General features: G+C 33.5%; 1 protein-coding gene across 3 annotated transcripts in view; it reads right to left on the bottom strand.

Annotated features, from left to right (window-relative positions):
• Positions 1-539: 539 nt before the first annotated feature.
• Positions 540-14,296, bottom strand: part of GLRA3 (glycine receptor alpha 3) — a 75,552-nt gene continuing 61,795 nt past the window's right edge. For 2 of the 3 annotated variants that reach the window (XM_061372420.1, XM_061372428.1), the window contains exons 7-9: positions 11,483-11,697; positions 9,719-9,865; positions 540-1,430 (exon numbers count right to left, since the gene is read on the bottom strand). In XM_061372420.1, coding sequence (XP_061228404.1) covers positions 1,161-1,430; positions 9,719-9,865; positions 11,483-11,697 — 632 coding nt within the window. In that variant the 3' untranslated portion in view covers positions 540-1,160. Of the gene's footprint in view, positions 1,431-4,587; positions 4,708-9,718; positions 9,866-11,482; positions 11,698-14,296 lie in introns of all 3 variants that reach the window. The other variant, XM_061372437.1, reaches the window with a different exon arrangement.

The raw sequence follows: 14,296 nt of genomic DNA, 5'->3' as shown, positions 1-14,296 counted from the left end.
GTGTTACAATTCAAAAAAGAAACTAATATGACTTGTTTAATCCTAAACAGGAAAAATCTTACCCAGGGTTTTAATAGTTGTTTATTTATGTGAAGTAAAATAAATGTAAAAGGCCACACAGATCCTTTTTTATGCTTTAGAAATGCATTTTTTTCCACTATTATGAAGTGCTTCTTAACCAGTACCTAAGTCATATCAATATGCTTCAAAAATGAGAAAGAAAGCTTGATATATTCCTAAACTAAAATTCCTGTATTTATGTAACATGTAGGAGATAAATGTGTATTCACACAGCTATAGTTTTCCTCCAAATATTTCAGCTAAGCAGTTGACTACTGGCTTTTAGTTTTGGTACAAGATATCTTTGTGTTGAATCAGAATGAAGCATTGCAAATTTTCAATGTATTTTGCCTATCTCAAAAGCTTATGGGTTTTATCAATTGAGAAAAAAAGCCTTCAAAAATATAAAAAGGATTAAAAAATATTATAGGTTTCAATTATCAAAGTGCAGACAATTAAAAGGAGAAAAGTCCTTTGCGGAAATAAATACTTCATAAATTTAGATATATTTATCATGTAGTATGCTGGTTATTAGGCTGTAGATATCTTGTCCTGTTTGAGATGATTTTAACATGCACCTTCCAGGGCAACAGTAATATGAAGTTCATTGAATAAACTACATAACTTAAATCTGTCAAATATACTCATTGCAAAACCACAGGTACTATCCTTAAGACAAGAAAATGTCCCTAAAACTGTACTCTCAAATCAGTAATTTTTCATTATCTTCTAAAGTAAATTAAAGGTTTCAAATGCTAATCTATTCTGTAATACAGTGGGATTTACCTAGGGTATTCTGAATCCATTTTTAAAATTAAAAATATACCAGAATTAAAAAAAATCTAAGAACATCAAATAGTACTGTACCATTATACCACTATGTAACGGTATGTATAAACACTTGGCAGTAAAGCTTCAGTAGAGAGTGATTAACAACAAAAAAGAGTTGATACTTAGTTTGACACAGAAAGTTTGCAATAGCAGGTGTATCTTCTCTGGGTGCTATTCTTCTTTTCAACTCTTCTGTTGTGCATTTCTAACAGAAAACATCCTGTTGAACATAGCAGGCAGAGCTGTATGTATTGCAAGCCTTAATCTTGTTATTGGTGAATGTCCTCATGCCTGATGATTTTGTAAATTACCCAATAAAAAATATTGAAAATCAGGAAGGCTAATGGGAAGCAAGCTCTGGATATCGTGTCTATCTTCTTGGCCCGGTCAATGAATACCTTTCTCATGTCATCAGGGCTTTTTGGTGCAGCTTGAACAGGATTATTTGGTCCCTTTTGTGTCACTCCATCTTTTGCTTGCAGACATGGGCCCATTCCATATGCTGTAAAACTAAACTGACTTTCCCTTACATCATCATCCTGTTAGGAAAAAAAAAAAAAAGGAAAGAGAAAAATCAAATAATGCTTTTCTACTTACAAAAATCTTACCATCAGCTAAATAGCAAATATTGCACCATTACCTCAGTGACTTCTTCAATCCACAGTTTATCTATCTTAACTGGTTGAAATTTCAGCCCTTTCAATGTCTGTCAAAAATATTGCAGCAGCCTTAGTAAGTGAAGAATTTTTCTATTTGTTTATAGATTCTCTAACCTACTTAAAGAGAGAAGTTTTCTATACTATAGAAGTTGCTATACTTTACTATAGAAATAAGCTGTTGGTAGTTGGGTACACAAGTTTAATTTTTCCCATTTACAGTAAATGTCTGAAGTCTTTAAGTGGGTAAACTTCACTCTGGTCTTTTAGACAACAGCCATTAAGTCTGTGTTGCTTAATAAAATGGGATCTTGGCCCCTAGAGATTTTCATTATAGAAGCAGTAATGATGTTGATTTAAATATATTAATGAGAATTCTGCCTATCTGGTCACTGTATATTTAGTTATTCTCATCTGCATGCCTCATTTCAGGTCTTCCTGTGAATGCATCAAAGAGAATAATATATAAAGTGTGTTAGTTTAAAATAAAATTAATGAAAACTAAGGCCAGATTTTTCTTCTGATTTGTTCTTCTGACAGTTCAGGGGAAAACTAGCAAAGACATTATATGCATTCAGGGAGCTGTAAGCAAAAGCAGGTTTTAAGCATGTGGCACAGAAACAAAACTAGGAGATCTGAAGGTATACATATTTTCATACCATGCGTTTCAAGAATGTGGCTTCTGTGGAGAGACACATTTTGTATTTCTCTTAAATGGCTATTGGTATTCTCAAGTGATAATGGAGGTACAAATGCAGGCAAATAAATGATACATATGCTGTGAAGCCTAGACCAAAGTTTGTTCTGAAGTATATTCCAGTGCATTCTTTCACTATGTATGCTACTCAAGGATATTAATGTGATTTTGGTGGTTTTCACAATTTTTTAAAATACTGATTTTAAATTCAGGATTTCCTATATTTCATGTCTAATTTAGCCTAGCTGTTTTAAGATTCTAGACTTCTATGAAGTATGACAAAGTGTTATGCATATGTGATATCTTAAATATTCCTGAAAATAATTTCTGTATTAAAAAAATAATTAAGCAGCAATTTTGCTTTTTGTAGAGAATTTTTGATATCTTTGAAGCTCTTCATAGCTTAAATGAAAATGAAAGGATAAAAAAATATTGTTTACCAAAGCAAGTAAAATAATTAGTGTTTCAGTTCAGTAATTCCAAAGCATTTCTTAATTTAAATCTCTTTATGCAAATACAATTTCTCAGTGAACACAGTTTAAATCCAAACTCCTAAATTTGTAATTTTGAAAATGCCTGTGAGATTTGGAAAATCTGAAAATGCTTTTGAATGGAGAATTAATTCTAAATGTATTTAAATTTTTGCTTAAGTAGTACTTGTTAGAAGAACCATTGTTAATTACTTTGTTTAAAAAAAATCCAATGAAGTTTATCATCAATATTAGTTGAATAAGTTGTTTCAAAAGAATTCAGACAAATTACTACATTTGAAGTGAACTAGTTGGCAATCAGCATGATCATCCAGCAGAGCTGTAATTATTACCTAGCTGCAATACTTTTTCATACATGTAAATCAAATAAACTAGTAGGCTAATATAGCTTACTGAAACTTCTATACTTAAAATCTATATTAGAACTCTCCTATAGAAACAAAAAAGAAAAATTAACATGAAAGAAAAGGAGGGAAAATAACTGACTGACTTCAATATGGAAGTGAATAACAGAAATACAATATGATAGGGTCATTATTTGATGACGTGATAAACCAAAGATCTAGTTACTATAACAGTGTTCCTCTCCTGTCAGAAAAGAATGGGAAATAACATCTTTATAATAGTTGCATTACAGAAAAGTTTTGAAGTTGTATTCTAGTTAACAGGAGTTACAAATGAACACGAGAATTTACACTAAACTAAAATTCAGAGCTTAAATCTTTCCATGCATCTCCAGAAAACAATCCTTATGATTGCACAGACTCAAAAGGATAATAAACTTTCTGGGTAGCAGCTTTCAGCTAGGTATGTTTTCAGATGAGGTACTATATGCTAAGATTTTGCTGTCTCTGTTTTCCTGAATTGAGTGATTTTTAAAATGGTTATAAAGGCCAGATCTCTGCTTATTTTTTTTCTTGCATACATCCTGAGATTAGTTTGTGAGCAGGCTGCTTGGAAATGCTCTCTGTTGTCGAGGAAGTGATGTGAAGGTCCTTCTACAAATCTTACATTTCTGCCCAGTGTCTGTTGGATGGTGTCTCCCTTAGGGCAGGCAGGATGGCTGGAGCCTGCCAAGTCAGACCAAAGGGCTAAGGTTAATGGCTATGCAGGAAACAGCACCTTCGGAGCATTGTAATATGCCAGGTACCACCATAATTTTCTTCTGTGGTTATGCAAGTTTTTCATCAGGTTCATAATGCAGAAAAATATTAATTTGGCCCCAGGTTCATATCTAAGGGTGCCTGCAGGAAAAATGTAGTTACTTTTATTATTGATATTAACTTTTGAGTTAATTAAGTATTGAAAACTGGCAGTTTCTGTGGCCCTGTGACCATGCTGTTTTCTATCCATATATTTAATAATACATTTCTTCTGAGGAGTAATATGGATAAGGGCTAAGAGTATCTCGATAGCTTTTTGACTGTATGCTGTGGTAACAGCTTGAAGAATTATTTGAAGCTTTGGTTTTGGTTATTTGAACACTGTATTTTTTGTTGTTAATTTTTGAGCAGAAAAGTATTATTGAATTGGTTTGCACTACAAACAATTTGGTTTTAAATACTGATCTGGTAGCAAATGATTATTCTTTGAACTGATGTCACTGTTCCTTTGAAGTTGCAGGAAGTATAATTTTAATACTATGTTTGAATGCAGACTTAAAGAGATCTAGATGGATTTCAGAATTAACAAAACAAGTACCTTTATTAATATTTCACGTCATCACATACAGGTAGCAATGAAGGTATATGAAGTTCACATGGGAAGACATTATTTCAGACAAAAGGATAGGGCCTCTGTTAATGATTGGATATCACATTATGACAAATGGGACATCTTCTTCGTAGTTTACCCTTAAATTTGTACTGTAGATTTGAGGCAAAGTTCCGTCTATAGGTCGTGTACATCTCAAGCCATTGCTAAGATGCAATGATTCACTGATTTCATTTCCATCAAGAACTCCCTCAAAATACTTTCATCAAAATGGATGGGTTGACCAAAAAGAAAACAAAAGAAAAGAGGTATGATTACCATTAAAGACAATCTAGTTTGCATGTCTATTTTCCTCACTAAAGATACAATGATCTTTAGATTTTTGAAAATAGAATTAAAAGATTGACTGTTCCTGAAAACTAAATATATTAAAAACTAATCTAAAATCAAAGTGTTATTCAGTATATGTATACAGTTAATGTTTTTCCCCGTGCAATCTAAATGCTAATAAGAAAAAGCATTGATTATAGGTGTTTTTCAGTATCCCTGTATGACTTTTAACTTTGATATTTTTTTCCTTTTGTCTTTCAATTAATATATATTAATTAATAATTAATATTTGTTCATTCTGAAGGAATGTTTCCATCATATTAGTAATATAATATTTGTGAAATAGTTGTGTTCATTGGCCAGATTTCTTTCTCTGACGGAGACAAAACACTATGGTTCATATACTCACTACCAAATGAAATCTCAAATTTGGAACCAAAAATTCCCCTGTTTTCAGTATTCATTATGCCATTTGTGTAGCCACAAAGAAATTAATCCCTTTTTGAAAAATATTCTATATCTATTCTGATGCCTATTGGAAACCACAAATGAGTACACTGTATATTATGTTTTTATTTTTAACACAATCCCAGAGCTTCAAAATTTTTGCTTATTCTGTGCAAATTGAATTTGGTCTCTGAAAAGAAATTTGTCTTTCAGTTATTTGGAGTCATTGAGCAAGGTCAATACTTACAACTATAAAAATGGTAGCCAAAGAGTGCAGTTATAACTAAAAATAACAGAGGTGCTGTTACTGTTGTTTGGGAAGGGAGGCTGCAAATGTACTAGATGGTGTAAAAGAGAGGATGTGACTGTAGGGGGAAAAAGCACAAGGAAAATGGCAAGGATAGATAAGCTTTGGATACCAAAATGTCTTGATACAGCTCTGTACATGATTACATTTTGTGTAACTGTATAATTTCCCATAATTCAGCAGCTATTTTGTTTGCTGCACTTGTTTACTGCAAAGGGTTTATCAGAGTTCGAGCAAGTGCTTTTTAAAAGTGATATTTCAGTCGTCTTTTGTTTTTAATCAGTGTTGAAAAGGAATAGCCCATAGGTGTGATAAAATTTACAGAAGACTCCAACCTGGGAAAAACTGCAAATTCATCTGGGGATACATCTGGAGTTAAAGTTGAGTTCAATGATTTGGACAGAGAAATAGAGGGGAGTTGGTAGGTACAAATACAAGGTACTACATTTAGCCAGGAATAATAAACTTCACAGACATAAGATGGGAAGTGAATGGCTCTGCAGTAGTTCTGGAAAAAGACCTGTGAGTTATGGAAGGTCACAATCTTGGTATGGGTCAGTACCTGCTGTTGTTAAAAGGGCAAATGGCAAACCGGCTTGAATAAACAAATGTATAACTTACACCATGTGATCCTTCACCTGCTCTCAACTGTTACTGGCTAGGCTTCATGTTGCGAACAGAGTTTTGAGGAATTACATGGACTTATTTAGGAGAATAGGTGAATTTCCACTTAAGGAGAAAAAAATAAACAAAACAAAAATCACACCCTAGGAATATTTAGAGAAAAAAAAATGAAAGGAAATGTACAGATGGCTACATAAAGGAATGCAGCATTCTGTTCTGTATTCCTTGTAGACAAGCCATCAAAAAGAATTTAAACTATTGGAATAGATTGTAGGAGAGCTTGTTCAATTTTTATGAGTGTGATGAATTAGGTATAACTGATCCTGACTTGGGTCAAGGAAATGGATTCATTGACCTCTGAGGGGCATTCCAGCACTGAAATTGAATCGTCTGGCCATTGCTAGGATTACCTGGTAAAGGCAAATATTTCTTGCAACAAACACATCTTTTTAGTTACAAAGAAAATAAACTTTGGAAATTCTTCAGCTGCCCTATTGCAATTAGAGATTTTGCATGCATGTTCTCTTCTGTCAACAGATAACCTGAAATGAACCATTTCCAAACCCATCTGTTCTTTGATTTTTGCAACACAGTCAAACCACTAAGAATTTTGCTCTATCTTTGCAGATAAAAAGCCTATGTAAAAAAATTCTGTATTCATCGGTTGGAATTCATGTGGTAGAAAAACCCAATCCCAGTAAAATGTCCCCACATGGTGAGCACATAGGATGAAAAAATCTGATAAATTATCCTAACTGCTCTATTTCTGTAATCTATTTGGACATAAATACTGAATAGAATAACAGTTTTCACTTTGAAAAAAAAAAAAGAGGTTTAAATGTTTAAGGAAACCCCTGAAGTTTATTTTAAACACAACTTTTTAACGTATTTTCATGTCTTTTGACTTTGTGGTCAAATGAACATTTCTTTGTACATGGTAGTTTTAAAAGTCAATACAATCTATTTCCTGAGAGTTTAACCTAGTCCAAAAGGTTAACAAACAAATATAAAACTTTATAATCATATGCTATACTAACTGACTTTAAAAAAGACAAAAGATAAGTAAGCAAAGGTTAATTTGAATTATGATCCTAGTGTATGCATTTCATGTTAGAAATTGTGGTGAATAAATAGTAACATTTGTGGTAGGGAAGCCTAGTTATTAACTGCTTTTTTTTTAATCTGAAAGACGTCATTCACTATTTGTATACCTGAGGCCTTGGATGAGATCCAATTTTTTGAAGAGAAAGTATCTCTATGCTGTAACATGTCTTGTTGCTTGTTGGGAAAGGAATGGTTTAATAAAACATTGAGAAAAAGAGAAGCAATTAGCTGAGCTGTCTGTAGATCTTGAGAAGGTATATTCTCAAAAGATAACTCTGTCTGGGAGCTCTAGCTTTACACAGAATGGAGTCACCCAAGAAACATTCATTTAGTCTTTTTAGAAAAAATGTCTACTTCTCAAAATCATAACCTTGCATGGGAACAAAGGATTTCTTGGTAAATGTAGGCTGAGAAACCTGACTCATGATGAAACTTCCCAATACAGGGAGGAAGGGAATACCATGTCCCTCTGAATATGTTTAATATCCTCACCTAGGTATGTTATAAAGAAAAGCATTGAAATGCATGTCTTCATCCTACAGAATCAAACAGTAGTACTTGATAGTTTACTATAGACACTTCAGTCTCTAACCCTCTAATTTCATGAGAATCTAACAGGCAACCTACCTGAAGGTTTAAGACTGCTTAATGAAATGTAAAATTAGAATAAGGTCTTTTAAGTAATACCAGGATGTCAAGCACTGACCTAGCAAAACACTTCAGTCAATGATACTATTCATATGCATACATTTTTGTTCAGTGATCTTCTCTTAGAAGTACTTCGTATATTGTGGATCTTTCTCCACATATATCTAAGATGAAATTTGATTGATTGTGATTGTTGAAGAAGTGTCTTTGGTGAGCTTGAAGTCTTGCTAAGATGGGGCTTGAAAAAGGTTTGGTTTGATTCTGAGGAAGGTAGGTAATATTACCTGCCAATTTCTAACCCTGCATTTATAATAATTGAATTGTGCTCAAGAAAGATATTGCTAAAGTTGAATATGGTAAATTTGTGTGACATCCAGAAGATGCTATAACACATGGTGAAAAAAATGAATAGACTAGAGGTTTAGTCACATAATATATCACTAACCACTGCTGTTTGATACATGACACATCTGTTGTGGCTCACCTGTCCCCTGCCCAGTAATCTGTCTCTGTCTTCCACTTACCCATTCCAAACCATTAAGCAGCTTTCAGAGAACTGCCACAATTGAAAAACAAATAATCTGTCACAAAAATGTGTGTCTCAGAAAGTGTTTTTTCTGCTACTACCAGTGAAAAGAAAAAAACACATTTTTTCACAGGAGCAAATGTTGAAAACAGGTACAGGTGGGCTGAATCATCCTCTATGCTACAGCACATACGTTTCGGCAGCTGAAGTCTAGGACCCAAAACACTGAAACAGGCAAATGTGTGAGAATGTCATATTCATCTGACTGTCCAGCCTGCCTTCAGCATGGAGTCTTACTAGTAGAGAATGCTTAGGTAAGCTTTGCTGCATTACAGATTTTCCATATCTTCTAAGTAAAAGGGAAAAAAACTGTAAAATGTCCTTTCCTTGTGGTGTAAGCAATAAACTGAGGCAAGTCTTCAGGAACAAAAGATTACTGAGCTAAGTTTGAGCTACAGTCAGACTTTTATCCACAGTGATACTCTAGGTAGCCACTAAAAGCCAGCAGAAGGGCTCTGCATGACACCAGTGGTGCATATTCTTTAATGAGTAGGTTGGAGAAAAACTTACTCTTCAAAAAATCCAAAGTAGGAGTTACATATTATTGTAAGAAATTTTGCTTATTGCTTGATTTGACTGCAACTTTAAAATTAAAACCTGTAGCCTTAGCTGTTTGACTTTGCGCTTGGTAGTGGCTTATTTTGTTGTTAGTCTAGATATCTTCAGCTATAAAAGAAATATTAATAACCATTGGCATATTAAAGTTTCTTACTAGTTGTATGAACAATTTACACTGAATTAATGTTAGAAGAAAAAAAAACTTCTCAGCCTTTTAAAATAAAATGTTTTTTCATCAATAATATTAATTATTTTTTAAATTAAAATATTTACATAAAACACTGCTGCTAAGGCTTTGAACTGAATACTAGAAAGAACTTAGGAAACATTATTTGTTAGATCTCAATGCAATAAAAACTGCTGCAAGACCAGCAACATTCATCCACCGAAGAATCTAACTTTTCTAATAGAGTGAAATTCATGCTTGTGCAGATGGCTTCCACATGGTCCATGCCTCATTTAAATCCTTCTTAATCCCTCTTTGAGACTTCAAGTTGGATTTATGCAGTGCATAGTCCTTGTAGTGACACTCTACCTATAGCGAATGCTGCTATTTTATTTATATTGGCACTTTAAGCCTTGACTGTGTTTACCAAATTAACCCTGTATCCTGGGATAAATCAATCTCTGACTCTCTTTCAAAGTTGTGAATGTTGTTACTTTTACCTTGTTCTTCTTCCTTTTGCGGCGGAATCGCAGAAGTTCTTTATGTTGCCTTGACACAAAGTTTACAGCTGCATACTCCAAAAGTGCAGAAAATACAAAGAGCAGACACACAGCCATCCAGATGTCAATAGCTTTGACATATGATACCTATAGTGAGAAAGACTGTGTTAAAACCACAGATGTGAGGTTTAGCATTTCATATCAGGAAGGAGGGAGTTCATTAATATCTCCACATCCCAACACTACTTTTATAAAACAAAACTTAACATGAAAGCTAGATAATAAGAGGGACAACAATTCAAGCTGTAAATGTTAAATGTTTCTTTTAAAAAAGTAGTCTTTGGCAAAATATGTTTACTGTTTCTTATTAACAGTTCCTTATAAGGTACTGTTTACACTATCACAAACCAAATAATCCAGAAGAAGCACATGCTCTTCCTCCATTTGTCCCACTGAGATCTGTGAATGATACTAAGGAACCAAAGAATACCTTAGAGCGGGACCAGTGGGAATTCCTGTATTAGAATAGATCTGATTTAAAGTGCCTGGAATAGAAATTAGGTAGAAGATGGGAGATAAATGGATAACTCTGGTATGTTCATTCTCTGCTAATATAGACACACTAAATCAAAGTTACAGGTTCAAATTAGTCCTGTAATTTTGACACAGTGGAACTACTGAAAACCAATTACAGAGTAGATGAACTCATTGCAATCTTTTAATGCCAAGCTCTGCTGCAGGACATAATCTGAACCAGGAAAGTAGGGCCTCTCCACATGTGTAGATTTATAAGAGCTTTGTCATATAAACCAACATAACTAGCTTCAGGCTTAAAAAATGTGACAAAAAAAAAGTCTGCAGCTCTCTTTGGTAACCTCTTACAGTCTTCTTTTTCTGAGTTTTTCTATAATTTTGTTATCTGTTGATTCTAGATTCAGATGCATTTAGTTCCATATATTTGAGGCATAAGACACACCCCTGTTAGGGATATCTATTTTACTTGGAGAAAAATTTAATTAGCCAGCATAAAAATACCATGTTAAAACTAAATACAGAAGTGGACCTTGTGTAGTTTTATTGTGTATATTTTATTTCTGTTAAGTGCAGTGGAACATGAAGATGGTCAAGGGATAAGCCTTAAAATGAAAATCTCTAAAGCCATGACAAGCCAGAAAACTTAAATAATTAATCATACAAATATAATTTTAAGGTATTTACAGTGTGTAGTGAGCCATTCTTTATACAGCTGTCTGGAACTATTTAGCTTCACATTTTTCTATATTTTAATGTAAATTGTAACTAGTGAGTTAACTAGTTGTTAACTAGTTAATTATGACTAGTGAGTTAATTTATAATGTAGGCAGGTTTTGAGAAAGAAATATCATTGAGAGAGGGTTAGAATCTATGAACTTTAGAAATTCAGTGATATCTGTTAGCATGTCATCAAATACTGGGATCTGGAAAATGATGAGCTAGCCAAGTGCTAAGCAGCATTTATATAGTACTCAATAACATTGCTTTCATTACTTATTGAATTTTGTGGAATTTAGTAGACAGTTGGCTAAATAGTTGAGGTGGGAGGAATGGAATATATTTGACTGATGACTCAAAACCCACCTAAATATTTCAAGTTTATCTCCTTTAGAAGATGCTTGAATATTGATAATTCAAACACACATTATAAGGTTGACTGAAGGTGTTTATTTGTCACACAGCATTATGACTCTGTACTAGCGTGGTGTAAACAAAGGAAATTCTGCCTACCTTTGGAAGAGATGCTCGTGAACCTGAGCTTTGTGTTGTCATGGTCAGTACAGTTGTTATGCCTAAAGCCACTCTGGCTGGAGCTGCATCCATGTTGATCCAAAATGACACCCAGGAGAGAATGACGATCAAGAGACTTGGTATGTACATCTGGATGAGATAGTAACCCATCTGCCTCTCAAGGTGAAATCGGACTTCAATACACGTAAACTTTCCTTTTTATAGCAAGGAGAAATATTCAATAAAAATAGAATGTTCTTTACTCTCAACATCTAGTGCACACATTAAAGAATTTACACTCTGTCAAATATATTTGTTCTCTAATGAAAGATGGATGTTTTGATTTCTGTTCAGTAATCTTTAATATGCATTATCTCTGTTATAACAGGAGTATTTACTGAAAAGAAAGTGGACAGAAAACCTGAAAACTTAAGAATTCACTAACCTCTGGAACTCTTTCTTTATAAAAACCAAAACACAATTCATTATGATAAAGGAAACTTCTTCTGTGTGATCATACTTGTTTTTCTATTGTTTGGAAATACTGATGTATGCAAAGAAAAGGGCTCCTTTCCTATTGTATAACTTCTTCTTTATCTTTTGGTTCAATTTGAAGCTTAAATTCCTTTTTTTTAGTTCAATGAATTTGAGAAAAATATAGTGAGATCAGTTTGGACATTAGGATTCTGCTAAATCTCGCCTTTTATCCCCATTGAAACTGTTCCAGTTCAAAAGTACAATGTCTGAGACTTAAATAGAAATTGAGGATTTGAGATTAACTAACTTCAAGAAGCTAATTAAATGACCTATTTTATCCCAGACACTGAACATCAAACAACTTAAGCCAGAACAAAAATATTAGTTTTCTCATAGAAATGCCATAAACCCATTTTTTTTCTCCTATCCAGATTGCTTTTTTTTTTTTTTTTACCCCATGGACTGTAGATTTCACAGATCTTGACCTGGTCTCATCAGATTTTCTAATTCTGCTCAATGCTCATATTAGTCACATATGAATGGTGCTGACGGCAATGCTGTTACTGTAAATAGAGTATACATGAATACACAGTTTCTTACAGCAGGAAATATGCATAGCTCAGATTTCTTCCTTATTTGAATGAAAGAATTTCCTAATTTAACATGGAAAGCTATATAGTTGTTTATTTCTTAATTGGTATGCAGTTTTTTTGTTATAGAATGTATCTATTTGGATGGATAGTTTCTTAATCCATTTTTATTTGCCAAAATGCAATTTTATAGAAAATAATTCCACATTAATAGTGCTTTAATGTTTATCATAGTAACAAAATTCATGTAATGGACTTATTTATGAGCTTATGCCATACTAATTTCATATATTGTGTATTATGCTGTGACAAGTGTTAGACAAACAGAAATGAGTTTCAGATAAAGTCAAACTGAAATGCTTTTTCATTCTAGGCTTGGAAATTTCTGCTGAAATTAATTCTTTTCATAATAGTTCTCTTCACAGGCTGTTAGTTGTTTCTATGATGTCATAGTAATTATCATTGTATAAAATTTTAATTCTGTTGAGACACTAAAAAATTGTTTAGAAAGACAGTAGTTATGATGTTCAATTTTAAAATGACATATCCCAGGAGTTTTATATCTGCTGGCTCAATTATTAGTTCCATTCCTAATTGCTGTTTTTTTCTGAATCCTATCTACACTACTGAAATCTGTGTCCCAAATCCTGTCTCAACCATCTGCTGTCCCAGCTTCAAAAACTGATTTTTGTTTCAATCAAGGGATGAAGTCCTAGTTTAACAAAGGGAACAGGAAAAGACCAGGGTTTTCCCTTATGCTTCTCTTCCAGGATCTTCAAAGATAACTACAAAGATACATTCTTTTACTTATCAGTTCAGTACAGCTCACATAACTAGAAGTTCTGCACTGGGTCTTTGTCAAAATCATATTCTTACTTCAAACTGATCCTTACCCTGAAGATTTTTTTTTTTTTTTTGTGTGTGACAGCAGACTCGGACAGCACTGATCTCTCTCTCTCGCATACATCACAGGAAATCATGGGGGTAAGGAGTGACAGAAATGCATCAAGCAGATCTAGGTCTCTTGCAAAGCTGTTTTATTTGGCATCACAATAATTACAGTTCAGCATGAAGCATTTCCTTCTTATAGGGTCCTATATTCTTCTTTGAAAACAAATTAGGAAGGAAAACTAAGGCGCATCAGAAAGACTGTGCATGACTGGAGTGTCAGTAAACACTGGCTACTGCTTGCTCACTGTTTTGTTTGGTTTTGCTTTTTTGGTGCGGGTGTGTTTTTTTTTTCTCCAGAGAAAGGTGGGATAAAAGATCTAAGACTCTTCCTGAGGGCTCGAACTGTTACAGAGCTATTAGCACCATGTCCTAAAGAGGGAGCAATAAATAATGTAGTAGGTCTGATGTGGTTTCTTTTTTATGTGGTTGTAAGTTTGCCAGGTTTGTCTAAACTAAGGAGGGAGAACAGCTGTGGAGAACAGAACCCTGAGAAAATGAAAGAGATTTTCAATGAGAGAAGTACAAATGGAATATATTGTAATCATAGAAAAGTACAGAAAAGAGATGGTATAATGAAGAGGCCAGAATCTGAGTGATGTGTTAGAGGAACTATACTGAAAGATTCTTTTGCATGGATTTGTATTTTTCAGACATTATTGACCAAGGTTAAAAATAACCCCCAAAACAAATGAAAAGCCCCAATCCCTGATAGACAAAAATTGAAAATAAGAAAGTGAAGTGAAAAAATACTTTTACCTAACTGCACGGAATGTGTGACTTTAGATTCCTGCCTTTG

Source organism: Neopsephotus bourkii, unplaced genomic scaffold (assembly GCF_033783945.1).
Source record: "Neopsephotus bourkii isolate Nb327-2 ecotype Australia unplaced genomic scaffold, CSIRO-AGI_Nbou_v1 NB_168, whole genome shotgun sequence".
NCBI classification, from domain to species: domain Eukaryota; kingdom Metazoa; phylum Chordata; class Aves; order Psittaciformes; family Psittacidae; genus Neopsephotus; species Neopsephotus bourkii.
The sequence above is the reverse complement of the archived record's forward strand: the minus strand, read 5'-3'. Positions and strand labels throughout refer to the sequence as shown.